Here is a 12,623-nt window from a genome sequence, read left to right as displayed (position 1 = left end):
GCCTTGCCTGGGTTTGTTATTTAAACCTGCTCTGGGCTTTAGTTCATGCCAGCTGTCAATGTTCTTGGTTGGATTTGGTTCTCTCCTTGGATTTCTCATATGGCCTGTCCTTGTCAGCAAAAGATAAGTTTTTGCTAGTTTTTGTTTGTCCATTTGCTTGGACTCTATTGCTCTGCAAATATGTCTCTTTTTGTCCAGCTTGTCACTATGTCATATTCAGGCTAGCTGGAAGCTCTGGGAAAGCAGATTTGCCCCTCCACACCGTGAGTCGGTGTGGAGTTCATTTTTGTAAACTCTGCGTGGATTTTGTAGTTTTTAATACTGACCGCACAGTATCCTTTTCTCTCTGTCTATCAAGTTTAGTATTGGCCTCCTTTGCTAATATCTGATTTCATTTCTGTGTACGTCATTTCCCTCTCCACTCACAGTCAATATTTGTGGGGGGCTGTCTTTCCTTTTGGGGTTTTCTCTGAGGCAAGATAGCTTTCTATTTCCTTCTTTAGGGGTTGTTAGTTCTTAGGCTGTGAAGAGGTGTCTAGGGAGAGTCAGGAACATCCCACGGCTATTACTAGTGTTGTTGTTAGGATTAGGGACTGCGGTCAGTAGAGATACCACCTTCTCAGAGCTCATCTCATGTTGCGTTTTAGCCACCAGGTCATATCAGTGTGGCCTCTTAACCACCAGGTCATAACAGCCGACCCTGGAGTGCGACAGACGCCACAGCAGGGGCCGACCCCGGAGTGCGACAGACGCCACAGCAGGGGCCGACCCCGGAGTGCGACAGACGCCACAGCAGGGGCCGACCCTGGAGTGCGACAGACGCCACAGCATGGGCCGACCCCAGAGTGCGACAGACGCCACAGCAGGGACCGACCCCAGAATGCGACAGACACCACAGCAGGGGCCGACCCCGGAGTGCGACAGACGCCACAGCAGGGGCCGACCCCGAAGTGCGACAGACGCCACAGCAGGGGCCGACCCCGGAGTGCGACAGACGCCACAGCAGGGGCCGACCCCGGAGTGCGACAGACGCCACAGCAGGGGCCGACCCCGGAGTGCGACAGACGCCACAGCAGGGGCCGACCCCGGAGTGCGACAGACGCCACAGCAGGGGCCGACCCCGGAGTGCGACAGACGCCACAGCAGGGGCCGACCCCGGAGTGCGACAGACGCCACAGCAGGGGCCGACCCCGGAGTGCGACAGACGCCACAGCAGGGGCCGACCCCGGAGTGCGACAGACGCCACAGCAGGGGCCGACCCCGGAGTGCGACAGACGCCACAGCAGGGGCCGACCCTGGAGTGCAACAGACACCACAGCAGAGGCCGACCCCGGAGTGCGACAGACGCCACAGCAGGGGCCGACCCCGGAGTGCGACAGACGCCACAGCAGGGGCCGACCCTGGAGTGCGACAGACGCCACAGCAGGGACCGACCCCAGAATGCGACAGACACCACAGCAGGGGCCGACCCCGGAGTGCGACAGACGCCACAGCAGGGGCCGACCCCGGAGTGCGACAGACGCCACAGCAGGGGCCGACCCCGGAGTGCGACAGACGCCACAGCAGGGGCCGACCCCGGAGTGCGACAGGCGCCACAGCAGGGGCCGACCCCGGAGTGCGACAGACGCCACAGCAGGGGCCGACCCTGGAGTGCAACAGACACCACAGCAGAGGCCGACCCCGGAGTGCGACAGACGCCACAGCAGGGGCCGACCCCGGAGTGCGACAGACGCCACAGCAGGGGCCGACCCTGGAGTGCGACAGACGCCACAGCAGGGACCGACCCCAGAATGCGACAGACACCACAGCAGGGGCCGACCCCGGAGTGCGACAGACGCCACAGCAGGGGCCGACCCCGGAGTGCGACAGACGCCACAGCAGGGGCCGACCCCGGAGTGCGACAGACGCCACAGCAGGGGCCGACCCCGGAGTGCGACAGGCGCCACAGCAGGGGCCGACCCCGGAGTGCGACAGACGCCACAGCAGGGGCCGACCCCGGAGTGCGACAGACGCCATAGCAGGGGCCGACCCCGGAGTGCGACAGACGCCACAGCAGGGGCCGACCCCGAAGTACGACAGACGCCACAGCAGGGGCCGACCCCGGAGTGCGACAGACGCCACAGCAGGGGCCGACCCCGGAGTGCGACAGACGCCACAGCAGGGGCCGACCCTGGAGTGCAACAGACACCACAGCAGAGGCCGACCCCGGAGTGCGACAGACGCCACAGCAGGGGCCGACCCCGGAGTGCGACAGACGCCACAGCAGGGGCCGACCCTGGAGTGCGACAGACGCCACAGCAGGGACCGACCCCAGAATGCGACAGACACCACAGCAGGGGCCGACCCCGGAGTGCGACAGACGCCACAGCAGGGGCCGACCCCGGAGTGCGACAGACGCCACAGCAGGGGCCGACCCCGGAGTGCGACAGACGCCACAGCAGGGGCCGACCCCGGAGTGCGACAGGCGCCACAGCAGGGGCCGACCCCGGAGTGCGACAGACGCCACAGCAGGGGCCGACCCCGGAGTGCGACAGACGCCATAGCAGGGGCCGACCCCGGAGTGCGACAGACGCCACAGCAGGGGCCGACCCCGAAGTACGACAGACGCCACAGCAGGGGCCGACCCCGGAGTGCGACAGACGCCACAGCAGGGGCCGACCCCGGAGTGCGACAGACGCCACAGTTAGTGTCTGCTGCTCTTCTGCTAAAAAGGGGCTGTGACGTCACTGTCACGTGATTAAATGCCACTGACTGAACTCAGAAAGGAAGAGCTGAAGGACCTGTGGTGACTTCATCATTATCAAATATCCTTCACCATTTATAAGCTCCACCCCCTGATCACATGAAAATGACGTGATCACGGGTTCTTCAGCTCTCAGCGCAGCAGCTCCATCCTGGTTGTGTGCAGCTCGTGTTCTCTGGTGTCAGCCAGCAGCAGATTTCCCGCCATTCCGGTGAGATTACAGGAGGGTTTGGTGGCGGTGCAGTTACCATGGTGACCGTCCCCCGCTGGCTGTGTAGTTACCATGGTGACCGTCCTCTGCTGGTGGTTTAGTTACCACGATGACCGTCCCCCGCTGGCGATGTAGTTACCACGGTGACCGACCCTCGCTGGCGGTGTAGTTACCACGGTGACCGACCCCCGCTGGCGATGTAGTTACCACGGTGACCGACCTCTGCTGGCGGTGTAGTTACCACGGTGACCGACCTCTGCTGGCGGTGTAGTTACCATGGTGATGGTCCTCCGCTGGAGGTGTAGTTACCACGGAGACCGACCTCCTCTGGCAGTGTAGTTACCTCGGTGGCAGAGTAGTTACCATGGTGACCTTCTTCTGCTAACAGTGTAGATACCCCGGTCCCCCGCTTATGATGTAGTTGCCACGGTGACCGCCCTCCGCCTCCGAGGCTGATAATGAGCGGTCAGATCGGCGGAGGAGGCCGCAGTGCAGTTTTGTGGCTTTTCCTCCGGATTCCTCTTGATAAATGTTGATATTTGGCAGAATTTAGCGATTGTCGTTCTCTCGTCCCCTGTGATTTCCATCTTCTCCTTCATCATGAAGACCCCGGCAGGACGAGATCCCTCCAGCTGATCCAGTGCTCATCCCTCCTCCTCCTGAATGACCCCGAGGATGGACGAGGACAGGGATGAGACCACCAGAAGATTATTCCGCTTCGCCCTGGAGATCGTCTCCCTGCTGAGCGGAGAGGTAACTCCTCTACATTTCTATCAGCTTTATTGTGTTCTGTGACAAGTCCGACATCGGGAGGAGGAAATCCAGAATAGAGAGAAGGATTCTTTCCTGTAAGAGCAGTGATTGTGTGGAGCTCTCTGCCCGGAGGAGTTGTCATGGGGATTCCCTATAAGAGCTGTAGAGGGGCCGGGATGTCTGTCCGGAGGGGAATAATATTCCCGGTTATGGCCCCAGATTACTGGAGACGGTTATTGATCCCGGGATTTCTACTGATTGTCAGATCTGGTGTCGGGAAGGAATCTTCTCCCTAAGTGTCTCTCTCCATACACAGGATTACACAATAGTGAGGAAGACACCGGGGGGCGGTGTGACTCCCATCATCCATCTCCAGGAGTCAGGAGGGCGGAGCCCGGGCCCCATCACAGAGCCTCCCCCGCACTCCCTGCTACATGAGAGGAACAAGAAGGTCCTGGAGCTCAGCAACAAGATGATTGAGCTGCTGAGCGGAGAGGTGACTGCTGGGACATTATACAGCACTGGAGGATTCTGGGTGATGAGCGGAGAGGTGACTGCTGGGACATTATACAGCACTGGAGGACTCTGTGTGATGAGCGGAGAGGTGACTGCTGGGACATTATACAGCACTGGAGGACTCTGTGTGATGAACGGAGAGGTGACTGCTGGGACATTATACAGCACTGGAGGATTCTGGGTGATGAGCGGAGAGGTGACTGCTGGGACATTATACAGCACTGGAGGATTCTGGGTGATGGGCGGAGAGGTGACTGCTGGGACATTATACAGCACTGGAGGATTCTGGGTGATGAGCGGAGAGATGACTGCTGGGACATTATACAGGACGGCACTGGAGGATTCTGGGTGATGAGCGGAGAGGTGACTGCTGGGACATTATACAGGACGGAACTGGAGGATTCTGGGTGATGAGCGGAGAGGTGACTGTTGGGACATTATACAGGACGGCACTGGAGGGTTCTGGGTGATGAGTGGAGAAGTGACTGCTGGGGCATTATACAGGACTGGAGGATTCTGGGTGATGACCGGAGAGGTGACTGCTGGGACATTATACAGGACGGAACTGGAGGATTCTGGGTGATGACCGGAGAGGTGACTGCTGGGACATTATACAGTACGGCACTGGAGGGTTCTGGGTGATGAGTGGAGAAGTGACTGCTGGGGCATTATACAGGATGTCACTGGAGGATTCTGGGGGATGAGCGGAGAGGTGACTGCTGGGGCATTATACAGGATGGCACTGGAGGATTCTGGGTGATGACGTTGATGGCGATGTCATTGTCAGGTTCCTATAAGGTGTCAGGACGTCGCTGTCTATCTCTCCATGGAGGAGTGGGAGTATCTAGAAGGACACCAGGATCGGTACCAGGACGTGATGATGGAGGAGCTCCGGCCTCTTACACCACGAGGTGAGAAGTGAGGCTCCTTGTTGGCTCCGGTGGATGTGATGACGTCTCTCCGGTGTCGTCCTATAATAGATGAGTTTTCTCCAGACTTGCTCTGGTTTTCTCTACATTTTCTCCGTCTGACAACAGCTTTCATTTCCCTGATTATTTCCTTCTGATCTGTGAGTCGCGGTTTCTCCGTTGTCGTCTTCATCAGTCTTGAGTCTTCGTTCTCGGCGGCTTCTTTCAGAATCTTTCTCCTTCCTTAGAGCATCGGTCACATTTTCTCTGCAGATGTCCCATCCTTCTGTCCATTCTCTCCTGTGAGTTCTTTCGGTCCCTAAGTCTGTTGTGGATTGTTACTCAGCAGAGTCGGGGTTAATTTACTGAGCACTATTCCCCCTAATCCACTGTCGCTTGTCCGTCCCTCAGAATCGGTGCAGGCTCAATGTTGCCATCAGTTGTGGTCGGCGTCCGGCTCCTCCCTCTTTGCTGACACTTGTGTCTCCTTCCTTGGTCTTCTTCTTCATTCTCTCTCTTCTTCTTTGTGACAAATCACTTTCTCCGTTCTGCGCACAAAGTCCTGGATAAATATCGGCACCGGACCGTCCCTCAGACCTGTAAACACGAGTCGCTGTCCTGACATAAAGATGGGACGTGGTGGAGCCGATCACCCGTCAGTCTGACATGGAGGCTTTCCAGCCGTTCTCCGGCCTCCGCGTCTATTCACCACTCGCTCTGCAGGCGTAGAAGCACAGAACTTTCTGTACTGGAGGAGAAGGTCGGATCACAGCGCACACTTTTTTTGTGACACGTGTGTGCTTCCCGCAGCCGTGGTGCTCTGATCAGTGTTGCTGATCACAGTTATTTAAAAGTGGAGCAGCGTAAAAAGAATGAATAATAGTGGTCATTACTGAGAAGCTTTATAATGTAGCCCCTTCCAAGAAGAGCTCATTTCAGCTGAGATAGTTTGTATCTCTAATCTGCCATTATTGGTCCAAATTAATATGAAATATAATACACTGTGTGCAGAATTATTCAGCAAGTTGTATTTTGATCACATGATACTTTTTATACATGTTGTCCTACTCCAAGCTGTTCAGGCTTGAGAGCCAACTACCAATTAAGTAAATCAGGTGAGTGCATCTCTGTAAGGAGGAGGGGTGTTGTCTAATGAGTGACATCAAAACCATATATAAGGTGTGCTTAATTATTACTCAACTTCCTTTCCTTTGGCAAAATGGGTCAGGAGAGCGATTTGACGGCTCTGAAAAGTCCACAATTGTGAGATGTCTTGCAGAGGATGCAGCAGTCTTAAAATTGCCAAACTTTTGAAGCGTGATCACCGAACAATCACGTGTTTCATGGCAAATAGCCAACAGGGTCGCAAGAAGCGTGTTGGACAAAAAAGGCGCAAAATAACTGCCCATGAAGTGAGGAAAATCAAGCGTGAAGCTGCCAAGATGCCATTTGCCACCAGTTTTGCCATATTTCAGAGCTGCAACGTTACTGGAGTAACAAAAAGCACAAGGTGTGCGATACTCAGGGACATGGCCAAGGTAAGGAAGGCTGAAAAACGACCATCTCTGAACAAGAAACATAAGATAAAACGTCAAGACTGGGCCAAGAAATATCTGAAGACTGACTTTTGAAAGGTTTTCTGGACTGATGAAATGAGAGTGACTCTTGATGGGCCAGATGGATGGGCCAGAGGCTGGATCAGTAAAGGGCAGAGAGCTCCACTCCGACTCAGATGCCAGCAAGGTGGAGGTGGGGGACTGGTATGGGCTGGGATCATCAAAGATGAACTTGTGGGACCTTTTCGGGTTGAGGATCGAGTGAAGCTCAACTCCCAGATCTACTGCCAGTTTCTGGAAGACAACTTCTTCAAGCAGTGGTACAGGAAGAAGTCGGTATCGTTCAAGAAAAACATGATTTTCATGCAGGACAATGCTCCATCACATGCCTCCAACTACTCCACAGCGTGGCTGGCCAGTAAAGGTCTCAAAGAAGAAAAAATAATGACATGGCCCCCTTGTTCACCTGATCTGAACCCCATAGAGAACCTGTGGTCCCTCATAAAATGTGAGATCTACAGGGAGAGAAAGCAGTCCACCTCTCGGAGCAGTGTCTGGAGGCTGTGGTGGCTGCTGCACGCAATGTTGGTCGTAAACAGATCAAGCAACTGACAGAATCTATGGATGGAGGCTGCTGAGTGTCATCATAAAGAAAGGGGGCTATATTGGGCACTAATTTTGGGGGGGTTTTGTTTTTGTATGTCAGAAATGTTTATTTCTAAATATAGTTATAGTTATATTGGTTTACCTGGTGAAAATAAACAAGTGAGATGGGAATATATTTGGTTTTTATTAAGTTGCCTAATAATTCTGCACAGTAATACTTACCTGCACAAACAGATGTCCTCTAAGATAGCAAAATCTCCACCCCAACTTCCAAAAATATTAAGCTTTGATATTTATGAGTCTTTTGGGTTGATTGAGAACATAGTTGTTGATCAATAATGAAAATAATCCTCTAAAATACAACTTGCCTAATAATTCTGCACACAGTGTAAATACGATGAGTCAGAGCAAAGGAAATACACACAGCCAGTGTCTGTCCGTGTCCGATCCTTGTCTGGTCTCAGATCCCGGTCACAAGTCTTTATTACAGCCACAGAGATGAGAGAGTGGGAGGAACGGCTTCTTACATCACATTACCTGAGAGAGAAGAGATTTAAGTTGGGAAAAACAAAATCGTAAATTATGGATTCTGTCAAAATTCCTTTCTCCCTGGTTCTACCCAGATTACTATACTTTCAGAGACAAAGGATTGTGTAACACTCAGACCCCTCTATATAGAGACAGCCCCCTGTGTTATTGCTCTTATGAATAACACTTATAAAGCGAATGCTAAAATGCAGAATTATCCGAGAGATATACAGGAAAGATATATATCTTTGTACCGTGTTAGCCAGTAGATAGAATAATATGTAGAATTGAGAGTCCTCAGTGGTTGATACCTTTTAATGGCTAACTGAAAAGATGGTAACAAATTGCAAGCTTTCGAGACTACACAGGTCCCTTCATCAGGCAAAGACTAATGCAAGTTCTGAAGAATCACATACTTATATACAGCACAGAGAGAAAGAAGGCAATAGATAATTCTGCTTCACGTCACATCTCTTATCATTATGTGAGAGGGATAGCCATAAATATTGGAACAGTTCATAGATAAGGAAAGCTTAATGTTTTATGGTCCTCTGAATGGTCTGGTTCTATGTTGTGATGACCCCAGAAGGTCTGAAGAGCAAATTCCTTAATTGATGTAAAAAGACATCCATGCGAAACATTAATTCCTGTACTGAGTGTGTCAAAGGGCCTCATGAGTTTATACTCACAGACTTTTCTGTCTTACTGAGATTTGAAATTACCTTTTAAAACAATATTTAGAATTGAGAGTCCTCAGTAGTTGATACCTTTTAATGGCTAACTGAAAATATGGTAACAAATTGCAGCTTTCTAGACTACACAGGTCTTTTCATCAGGCACAGACTAAAAGAAATTCTGGAGAATCACATATTTATGAAAAACACATCACAGAAAAATAAAAACATGGATAAGACAGGTGACATGAAGCAGAATTACCATGGGTGATAAACAGTTATGTCCGTAAATATTGGACAGTTCTTAGATAAGGATTGTTTTATTGTCCTCTGATTGGGGTTTGGTTCTGTTGTGATGACCCCACATAGTTTGAGTGGCAAATTCCTTAGTTCCTTAGTTGAGGTAAAAAGACATAAATCCATGAGACACATTCATTCCTGCACTAAGAGTGTCAAAGATCATCATCAGTTTATATTCCCATACTTTTCTGAAACTCTGAGATTTGAAGTTACCTTTTAATACAAGTGATTTCATGTCCATAATGTTATGATCCGGGAGACAAATGTATTGCCACAGGTAGATCCATTCTTTTTTCTCTTATTGTGTGGCGGTGAGAGTTCATCCTTGTTCTCAGTTTCTGCCCTGTCTCCCCCACATACAGACCCCCAGTTGGACATTTAGTACAAATAATTAGGTACACCACATTAGAAGTGACGCAGCTGAAAGTACCTGGGATCTTGTAGTCCTGATGTGAATTGGGGATCTTTATCTTGTCCGTGGTCATTATAAATGGACAGGTTTTACATTTTTTCTGATTGCAAGGAAAGGTTCCTGCAGCTGTTGGAGAGGACAGGGAGCTCTTGACAATGATGCTTCTTAGATTTGGGGGCTGCCTAAAACACAGTAGTGGGGGGTCTGGAGGATTGTAATCGGCATCTTTTTGCAGTAAAGGTTGTAACTTCCGTGCAGCTCCCCTTAGCACCTCCAGATTTGGATTGTAGGTAACTACTAGAGGTACCCGGTTATTTTCTTCTTTAGCTTTGTAATGTAGCAGGTGATTCCTTGATATTCTGGTGGCTCTTGTAATCTGGTTTTCAATTGTTCTTGGATGGTAGCCCTGATTCAAAAAGGTCTTTCTGAGGCGACCAAGGTGTTCATCCCTGTCCATGGGGTTGGAACATATAAGATTGTATCTGATGGCTTGGCTGTAGACAACAGAGTTTTTTTATGTGTTTTGGATGGAAACTGTCCCATTTAAGGTATGTTGGACGGTCGATTGGCTTCTGATACAGGGATGTCTCTATTTTATTGTTCTGCAGCTTAATGATGGTGTCCAGAAAGTTAATTTCAGTGCAGGAGTAGTTGAGTGTCAAGTTGATGGTGGGATGAAATTGATTAAACTGTTCATCGAACGTCTTTAGCTGTGGCTCAGACTCCGTCCAGATGATTAAAATGTCATCAATGTAGCGGTAGTAGGCCAGAGGCCTGATGGGACATGAGGACAAAATGTCGCTTTCAAGCTTAGCCATGAAAAGATTTGCATAATGCGGGGCCATTTTACTTCCCATTGCTGTGCCAGTCTCCTGTAGATAAATCTTCTTGTCAAATTCAAAGTAATTGCGGGTGATTGCTTGCAATTTTTTCAGTTAGCCATTAATAGGTATCAACTACTGAGGACTCTCAATTCTAAGAATGTTTCTATCCACTGGCTAACACGGTACAAAGATACATATCTTTCCTGTATATCTCTCGGATAATTCTGCATTTTAGCATTCGCTTTATAAGTGTTATTCATAAGAGCAATAACACAGGGGGCTTTCTCTATATAGAGAGGTCTGAGTGTTACACAATCCTTTGTCTCTGAAAGTATGATGACGCTAATGTGGCACCCCAGGAGTTCAGGTACCACAGTGGTATTGCCTTCCTCTCGGGGAGGGTAATGCCATGCCTGGAGACAGGAGGAATCCCTTTGGTAGGTAACCGTACATGCAACACATTCTGACTCCAGGCCAGCAGGGGGAGCTCTACACCCGACTTGAGGGGAGCTTTTCTCTGCTCGGGAAGAGGAGTCAGTTGCTAGGCAGTTACAGTTGACAGTTGGTAGCAGACAGTGAAGCCTGGGCCTCTCTAAGCTGAGCGCAGAGACCGGGCACCGGGAGCCTGAGGTCGTGAGGAACTACAGGTCCCATGGCAGAACCGGAGGGCAGGAAACTAAGAGGGACTTGCCTACATAATACCTGAGGTACAGCAGCAATCAGAGTCCGGAGACACCGTGGACACAGACCCCAAAGAGACAGCTCAAGTTGCCTACCGTGCAGGTACTGTCCCTGGACAGGGGATGAAAGAGGGCCTTGTTAGACAGCTACAGGCAGCAAGGGACTACAGACCAGTGCATAGTGGAAGGCTCCCAAACTGACCTGTCAAGGGGATTTCCTTACTAGCCTTCAGGCTGCCTGGACTCCATCTATACTGTACCTGTTGCCGGTACCCCGGACTGAGGCTGCTTATCACCAGTAAACCAGGTAAAGACTGCAACCCTGTGTCCTCCACTTATTTGTCAGCATTCACCATCCCTGCCAAACACTCCAGGAGCCCTGGGGACACCGCTTCACCTGTGGGAAGCGACACCATCTCTGCTGCAACACCATCACCCCAGAGGACCCCTTTAAGCAGCGTCGGTCACCTCTGACCAAGAACCACAGGTGTCGTCACGAACTTTCATTATTTCCACAACCCCTTTAAAGACCATCCTTTTTACTTGGGCGCCCAGGTCCACAGACCGGGGTCGCTTCCACTGTGCCCACTCCTTTAAGTGCAACCGAGCCCGGTACCGAGTACCCTACGGCCCTGATGGGCGACTCAACTTGGCGTCACGAACAGGATAGACCGACCCAGCAAGCAGGTCTTGTGCGCCTAAGAGACTGTGCTTAAAAGAAAGACTTTATTAAGTTGTATGCCAGAGACTTTAATGGGTTTCTAAAACATCGCCATCAAAATATCGCCATAACTGCGTCACCATAACTGCCGCCATCACTGCGTCACACGATGGGTGCACTTTGTTTTCAAAATAACCGCCAACAGCCGCCAGAAGGAGTGCCGTGAGGAGCGCAGGAAAGAGGAGTGTGCCATTTTGGGTGGAGCCTTAGGTGAGAGCCGTAAGTGAAGACGCTGCAAAGCCCTGGACAGAGGACCGGGAGAAGCACCCAACCGCACACGGAGGGACCGCTACAGACTCCAGAGGAGAAACGCCTCTATAAGGTTAGCAAGGGGACATGTCTGACCCGGGAGGAGAATTGGCGGCGGTCGCAGCCGCAGCCCCATCATGCCCCCAGGCCCTGCAGTGGACGCAGCCGCAGGTCCCATAATGCCACCAGGCCCCGCAGTGCTCACCGCACCTGCCAGCCGGCCGGACCCCACCGCAGTAACCGCTCAACTAATGCCGCTATCCATGCCTTATATACCTGGAGCGGCCTGGCTGCCACAATATTCAGGGGAGTCACATACACTGAGTGACTTTAAGGAAAGGCTCTGCAGCCCACTGAAGTATATCCCCTGACAGAGCATCAAAAGATCAGCATCCTAATTAGCCTACTGATTGGCGCAGTCCTAAGAGAAGTAAAATCCTGGCCGGATATGGAGAAAGGAACTGTTAAGCAGATATTTGCCAAACTTAAAAACACTTTTGACACCCGCACCGCTGCAGAAATCAAAATGAGGTTTTTCGGGTGTAAGCAAGGAACACAGGATAGCATACGTCACTATGCCCTTAATCTCCAGGAGGCACTACAGGCCATCAAACAGGTTGACCCTAACAGCGTGCAGGATGGGGACAGGCTCTTAAAGGAACAGATCATTGAAGGGCTCCTGTCCAACACCCACAGGACTCGGTTATGCATCCTGGCCTTGCAAAACCCTGACCTGGACTTTGCACAATTTAAAGACAGGGCCATCCTGGTGCTGCATGAACCTCAGCCCAGCCGCACAGTGCCCCCTAGGTGTCCAGCCCTCACGTACCACCAGGAGGTGGCACCCTCTCCATAGGTCCCCGTTGAGGCCGACACACAGATCCTGGATGATGATCCCTCCACAGAAATGCGCCTCCAGGTCCAGGAACTGACTAATAGCGC

General features: G+C 51.5%; 1 protein-coding gene across 1 annotated transcript; it reads left to right on the top strand.

The window, feature by feature from the left end:
* The first annotated feature begins 2,882 nt into the window (after nucleotides 1–2,882).
* LOC143793581 (gastrula zinc finger protein XlCGF66.1-like) lies at nucleotides 2,883–5,407 on the top strand. Its single transcript, XM_077280657.1, has 4 exons — nucleotides 2,883–2,954; nucleotides 3,561–3,707; nucleotides 4,024–4,203; nucleotides 5,011–5,407. Exons 2-4 carry the CDS (start codon nucleotides 3,618–3,620, stop codon nucleotides 5,143–5,145), a joined length of 405 nt encoding a protein of 134 aa, XP_077136772.1. The 5' UTR covers nucleotides 2,883–2,954; nucleotides 3,561–3,617; the 3' UTR covers nucleotides 5,146–5,407.
* Nucleotides 5,408–12,623: the final 7,216 nt, after the last annotated feature.

The sequence above is a fragment of the Ranitomeya variabilis genome, chromosome 1 (genome assembly GCF_051348905.1).
Source record: "Ranitomeya variabilis isolate aRanVar5 chromosome 1, aRanVar5.hap1, whole genome shotgun sequence".
Classification (NCBI taxonomy): Eukaryota; Metazoa; Chordata; class Amphibia; order Anura; family Dendrobatidae; genus Ranitomeya; species Ranitomeya variabilis.
The sequence above is the reverse complement of the archived record's forward strand: the minus strand, read 5'-3'. Positions and strand labels throughout refer to the sequence as shown.